The 7,500-nt window shown below is 44.6% G+C and overlaps 1 protein-coding gene across 1 annotated transcript in view; it reads left to right on the top strand.

Moving 5' to 3' along the window:
- kcnn3 (potassium intermediate/small conductance calcium-activated channel, subfamily N, member 3) overlaps positions 1-1,543 on the top strand; it is a 49,848-nt gene extending 48,305 nt beyond the window's left edge. Inside the window, exon 10 of the mRNA XM_030371378.1 lies at positions 483-1,543. Within this exon, the coding sequence (XP_030227238.1) occupies positions 483-950 (468 nt within the window). The 3' untranslated portion in view covers positions 951-1,543. The remainder of the gene's footprint in view (positions 1-482) is intronic.
- Positions 1,544-7,500: the final 5,957 nt, after the last annotated feature.

The raw sequence follows: 7,500 nt of genomic DNA, 5'->3' as shown, positions 1-7,500 counted from the left end.
AGCCCTTAGCCCTCAGCAGACGGGAGACATTCAAAGGATCCCTCCTTCTAGGGATATCTCGGAGGAAAATGGATGCTGGCTGGACGGGACATGAAATAATATGTAATATGTACAAACGGTTTTTATTATGTCAAGAAACCTAACCTTTTCTAAAATATGTGTAATGTTTATTTCATATTTCAAGCAAGTCAAGTACATTTTAGTCCTTAATCTCAGCTACAGTGTCAAAGGTATTCACTGGACACATCGATGACAACCGTCTAATCGTAGCCATCCAAAATATAAGATAGTCATGGGTTTGGATGTTTGACCAGTCCAAGGTTCTGGTTCGAACCCAATGTCTGTAGTCTGCCTGCAGCCATCCCTGAGCCAGATACCCCCCCTCCCCAAACCCCGCTGCACATTAATACCGGGCACCTCAAGCAAAACGTATCACTTTGACTAAAAGCGCCTCAATAGAAGCATGCTAATCTCCCCCCCAGATGCAGAGCGTGATGTACGAGCTGATGTCGGAGCTCAACGACCGCAGTGAGGACCTGGAGCGCCAGATGCTGTCCCTGGAGCACCGGGTGGAGCAGCTCACCGCGGGGTTCACTGCCCTGCCCGCCCACCTGTCGGCCACCCTCAGCGCCCAGCACGCCGCTCTGGTGCACCTGCTCCGGGAGAGGGACGCCCGTGACTGGAGAGGGGGCGGCGGGGGTGGAGGCGGGGGTGGAGGTCCTGCAGCCGGGGCCGTGGTTCCCTTCACGGGGCCGGCGGCGGTGCCCGTGACGGTGGTGTCCCAGGCTCAGATGGCGGTTCCGGCAACGGCGGCAGCAGCGGGACTCACCGTGGCCCAGGTCCCGGTCCTGGCGCTGGAGTCCCCCCGGAAGGTCAGCCAGTCCCCAAGCTCGGAGGGCAGCCTAGGGGAGAGCAGCCCGGCCACCCTGGCCTGCTCACCCAGCTGCTGAAGACAGGGGCCGGGAGGCACTGCATCACGGGCCGAGATCAAAGGTGAAGAAGAAAACAGAGAGTGAACTCATGGACGGGGAGAAAGGGGTCACACTAGTGCTAGTCCTCTCCCACAGAGGAGCCTAGGAGAGAGAGAAGGGGAGAGAGAGAGAGAGAGAGAGGCGGGCAGGGGGGAGCTGGGGGAGAGACTGGGGAGGGGTTGAGGTGGCACTGGAGGATGGACGAGGAGAAGATGGTTGCAATCTAGTTGGGACTTGCTTTGGAATGGATGACACACATACACACATGCAGCATACTAATGTGTGGCTCCTAGAAGAACGTAGAGGTGCTTAAGAAAAATTAAAAAGCAAAAGAGAAAGGGGAAAGTAATTAAGAGAGAGCATCGGACAGGACTAATGGCATAGGTGACGGAGAGGCGAGGATGATGAAGGATACAACGAGGAGGAGATCATTAAGAATAATTAAAACAGACTCAGAACTCCTTTATGGAACCACTAACTACTGCAGAAAACCTCTGGATCAATTTCCTCTCTTTCTCTCTCTCTCTCTCTCTCTCTCTCTCCTCTCTCTCTCTCTCCTCTCTCTCTCTCTCTCTCTCTCTCTCTCTCTCTCTCCTCTCTCTTCTCTCTCTCTCTCTCTCTCTCACTCTCTCTCTCTCTCTCTCTCTCTCTCTCTCTTCTCTCTCTCTCTCCTTCCTTCCATCAGGAATTAATGACCATGACTTTTTATCTTTCTGATATATTTTATATCTGAATGCTAATTGTGTGTTGACAAGCATCCCTTTAACAAAAGGTCTGATAAATACGACCACCATACAAACTAGTGGCATGCATCATGCACGCACACACGCACACACTTAGAGACACACACAAGAAAACATGCACAAAGGAAACACACAAGCACACACGCACACACATTCACAAACTGAGACACAAATGTATCATTGGGGCAAATTAAATTGCGTGTGACACCAGTGAGCGTGTGAGAGTTCTCACACAAGTTTAAATGTTCGTCACCTTGTAACATGTACCATACCTTGTTCAATGATAAGATATTAATTCACTGAGGGAAACGCGTAAAGCCTACACACTGCCAAACCAACCGCACACGCATGTCAAAGTCAAGCACTGCCACACATACCGAGACACACTCCACAGTGTGATTCATCTGAACCACAGGGTATCTGCTAGTCAGCTAAATTCTGGGACTAGTTACAAACATTATAGTTTTGACATTTGACAACCGCTCAATCTGGCATTATCAATTTACTCAACCACACTAATTATAGCTGAGGTCCACATGAAACTGGTTTAACTGATCTTTCTTTTGTTTTTTCATCGTTTTTTTATTTGGGATTGGTATATACAACGATGAACACACTGAACACAGAATGTCGATGCATCCCTTCCCTTCCCCAACATAAACACATACATGCATGCACATATACAACACACAGTCTCATCACAGACTGATCCTCCTTATGATAGGAATATCAATGTGTAGACAGAGTGATTTGATCGTATAAGACAGACATCATCATACAATTCAAACACACCATTTGTAACGTGTTGGTCTCATGGATGTCTAATCCTTGGTAACGAGGGAAACAAAAGTTCAACGTCAATGTGGTATGGCTTATGAGAATTAGGTATGGTGGACCTCACCTCCGGTCCTTCTAATGTGAACTCTTACTACACGTCACTTTATGACACTGGATGGGACAGACTATCATACGAGGACACCGTAAACCTTCTTCTGATTGGCCTGAATGGACGCTAAACCATTTCCACATCTCATTGACTAATGACTTACCTCAAGGTTGTGCCAAGGAAATGTTTAACGGCAAACTGGTTCAGTGTTTGATTTCCACCACTGAACCCGTACTGTACTGCTGAAGACCAATCTCAAGCAGTATTAGTAGTAGTAGTAGTAGTAATAGTTATAGTAGAGTAGTACAATACTCTATGCCATAGTTGTAGGGGACATCTCTTTAAAACACTCAACCAAACACCCGGTTATGTTCATTGTTACACGATGAAGTCGTTTGTATGTTTGTGCGTGCAGCAGTTGTCCCTTCAGGGTCAAAGACTGCCACGTGTGTTCAAGTTATGAGTTGTTTTTCTAAAAGCACTCACTGTTATCATGAATGTATATTGTATGAACACACGCATACACTGAAACATTCTTTGATTCGCGCAAAACCTGCCACGCACGCCAACACACACACTTTCAAACACTTTCACACACACACACACACACACACACACACACACACACACACACACACACACACACACACTTGAGCACCACAATCTCTGTCATACACTGACACAAACAAGACGCACATATGCACAAGCTCACACACACAGAAATATAAGTACACCTTGGCAACCAAGTGCTCTCTCTTAAACAGACTTCAATATGAGGCGGGAACGCTGCTGCCACCTGGGATCAAAGATGGCGGAAGGCGTTGTACAATTCTTGACAATATTTCTGAGGGAATAACTGTGAAAATCTGTGCATGGGCTGAGGGACCGAGAGTAGACCGCGGCAGGGCGCCAGGCACCTGAAACAGAACCCACACCAACCTTATAAAGGATAAACGGCCATGAAGGAAACAGCTGCTGGGGACACGTACGTAAAGAAATTAAAATGCAGATATTTAAGATGAATTATAATGGTTTGGTTGTTTGGGTTTTTGTGTGATGAAAAAGATACTGTTCCCCGTGTTCAGACCCTTTCTATATTAGTTTAATAGTGACATGCTGTGGCCGGAATACTGAATTACACAACAATGGAATATTGTACGATATGCTTTTACCGAATTCTAGCTTTGTATTGCTCTAGTCTTTCTACCATTATGATTAAACGCAGTAATAGCTGATAACTACTCTTATTAAACTAGTATTCTTCTCATTCGTGACAACAATTATATGATATAATGTATTAACAATACGTCAAATAATTATGAACAAGGAAAGTGCCGTTTGAGGTTGAAATTATTTTGTAATTTTATTTTAACAGAGAGAATTAATAAAGTATATATCTATAACATGACCGAGTACACGTGTATTCTTATTATTATTTGGGGGCCTTGCCCATCAATCAGTGTCGACCTTGGCCTCTCTCTAGTCCTCCCATCATCAAGGTTTCTTCTGCCAATAATTAGGCTACCATGTGTGTATAATAGTGAGTAATGTGTTGGTGGGACGGCCGGCCTCACATCCATAACAAGTGTTGCATAATGAGAACAGCACCAAGGACACAACGTGACAGCGGCTTTGATGACCAATGACCATTTCCTAATTGGGTGCACAGATTATGAATTAGCACTTTGTGCTATTTTCTGCTACCAGGTTGCCATGATAAAGTGGGCTAATATGAGTTTCAGCTCATTCACTTTTTTGTGTGGGGTCTCGGGTTTTTCATTAATATTTTGCATATTTTCATTCATAATCAAAAATATTTTTTTTTCCAGTGGTTAAGTAACATGGTGTGATAATAGATGTGATAATAATAAAGTTAAACCGTAATTTTTTCTTATTGAGCTATTTCGAAGCCCTTTTAGAATAGCCCAATAAAGGCTGCAGTCCGCATCTCTACATCACTACAAAGGAGTGGCGATGTGTTTGCTGTCCGTTTCCCATTCCTTTAAAGAGGTTAGTTTGGTCCTTCTCCATGTGTGTATGCACCGCTAGGGCAGAGGTGGAGACCTGAGGCAAGCAGAGCTTCACAGTGGGGCCGTGGCTCATCAGACCTGCGTGCTGCCCCCTGCAGCCAGCCGGCTGGGGCGGGGGCTGCTGCTGCGGCCTCACCCTGCCCACCTGCACGTTGGAGCACGCCACAGGGCCGCTGTTATGCAAGGACCCTGTGAGATGAGGACAGGTTACCCTCATGAATAGGTAGAGCAATAAATATGCAGCATGTGTGTGTGTGTGTGTGTGTGTGTGTGTGTGTGTGTGTGTGTGTGTGTGTGTGTGTGTGTGTGTGTGTGTGTGTGTGTGTGTGTGTGTGTGTGTGTTGTGTGTGTGTGTGTGTGTGTGTGTGTGTGTGTGTGTGTGTGTGTGATGAGGCCATTGTCCAATCGGATAGCGAAATGACCTGCAAATGCTTTTTACTTTGTATCAATATATATATTATATATATCAATATGTATTATATCATTATATATATTTAATATTTTTGTATTTTCTTGGCTGGTATTTTGCAACTGAACCCCTTGAGAAACTCCTCCAGGGTTCCCCTTAGCGTCCTAGTCACTCAACACACAAACAAATACAAAAACAGACAATCTATTCCTAACACAAACTATGCTTCTAAAGACGTTATGTGGATTAAACTACGTCTGGTTTGGACAGTATTAACTACCACTCTCCCACAGTGTCCTTTTTGGGCTGTTTCACACACACCTCTAGGGGAAACCCTTATTAAAGCCGTTGGAAGCTCAAACACCTGTAATCAGCGGAGGACATTGTGTGTTAATCTTGTGGTGGGAGTTAATCTCCACCAGTATTAAAACCCAGTGTAACCACTTCCCTCACACCTTCCAGTCCTGCTTTAGAGGAAGGAATAGATTTATTCTCCTTAATGAATTCAGTCTGCAAGGTGTGAGAGTGAGCTTTGCCTGAGGAGATGCTCACGTCTGTCATGTGCTACATGTGGCTCATGTTATTACTGTCACTGCTTACTGCCACATGAGCTGCCATCAGTTATGGAAGCTCACACACACACACACCTCTCTTCACACATTCAATATCCTTTGGAGTAAGCTCTCTTTCTTTCTTCAAAAATGACATTTCTTGGCTGATTCCGATATTCTAAAAATATGGTTGATCAATAATGATTGTGTTTGTATGGAAATACAGCAGCATGGGAGGCTAATTAAATACCACATTCAACTGTTATTCGGACATTAACATCATCCGTGTTTACCATTCATGTCTTTATCTCTGTTCCCAGGAAACAAAAGGTTAACAGTTTGATAGAGCGGGGGCGGACTGCACCTGTCTTTAACTCAAGACACACTCGGTCAGGCATTCCTTTCATACCTACCTTCAATCCTTGTTTGTGAGTGGTACACTATTGAAGAAAAACTGTTGTGGCTTTTTGTATCAGACATTAAGAGGATTTTTGACAGTCATATTGTTACAGGACTTGTATTTGTGAAGGTGAACAAAGAGTGCTGACTCTTGAAAACGGCACTCAAAAGGGAACAAACATGAATCACTTTCTGTAATCAAACTCTCAAACCAGCTCAAACCTGGGCCGTTTGCTATGGACACAAGCAAAAGACCAGCCAACAAAATAGTTCCCCTGCCACATCAGAAGTTAAAGTGAAAACAGTGCGCAGACCGATGAGAAGAACAAGGTTAAAACCAACTCAGTTTCCCCATCGTCTACAATAGGAGGGCTGAAGAGAGAGTAAGAACGAGGTCTACTGTCAGTTAGGAGACGCTCTTATCCAGAGCGACTGGCAAGAAATATGTCGTCAAAGAACAGTTTAGGGGTGAGGCGTCTCGCTCAAGGACGCCTACAGGAAGACTGTGGTCATTGGGGTTTGAGCCAGAACCTTTCAGCTGCCAGTCAAACACACATCCATCATTTACTTGAACATTATTTACTTTAACATTTATCTTATCGTATCTGAACACTAGACTACCTGGCCCCTTGTATCACTTTACCCATAATGCCTTATTGCAATTTATCTCCGAAACAGTTTGGTCATAATTTTTAAACAATCAATAAATCAAATGCTCTGACAAAAAATACTAAAGTCCAGGATGGCTGTGGCAGGCTGCTAATGAGTCTGTCTAGTCATGTCCTGCGGCTACAATAAACAACTGGATAGCTTACCTGTCTGTGTACTTAGCTACCTGGCTTCCTGCTCACACTCTGCAGCTGCCCTCATTGTGCATGACCGCAGTACTCCACAAGTTTAGGCAGACCTACTGCTGAAGCTAGCGAAATGGTCTCGTGCACGGATTTGGAGGGAGGCCCGGATGCTTTAAAGATCTAGCTTACTCTTGTTTGGTTTCTCCAAATTGACTTCCCTAGCATTAATCTACTTTTCCCCACGTTGTTGCTGTTTAGATGTTACTATCTAATCGACTTAACATCCCTCTGAAACAGAATGTTTTGTTGGATTAAAAGTAAAATCCCCAATTACACCTGCGGACTGCCGACTTTCTCAGTGAGCAGTACTGATACTCCCAATACTCCTATATCTGCAATGAAGACCTGTAGACTCCAACTTCTCATCCTCATAGGTCTCTTCTGGCACTGATGTCCTGTTAACCTTGGTTATACATCTCTATATGGAAGCAGGATACACTCTGAATGCAGGTTCATGTTGCTAAATGTGAATGTGATGAAAGAGATCTTTCCGCCACTATCGCCTGTGTAAACGTGAGTTTCGTTTGGATGGAATTCATTGGTGTACAAATTAATTGAATCGTCCAAAACCACCGGAAGCAAGCAAATGCAGGAACAAACTATATTTTCTCTGCAGCAATGTCTCCAGCAGGATCTAAACAATCCTGTCGGTCTGTG

The sequence above is a fragment of the Gadus morhua genome, chromosome 11 (assembly GCF_902167405.1).
Source record: "Gadus morhua chromosome 11, gadMor3.0, whole genome shotgun sequence".
Taxonomy (NCBI): domain Eukaryota; kingdom Metazoa; phylum Chordata; class Actinopteri; order Gadiformes; family Gadidae; genus Gadus; species Gadus morhua.
The sequence above is the reverse complement of the archived record's forward strand: the minus strand, read 5'-3'. Positions and strand labels throughout refer to the sequence as shown.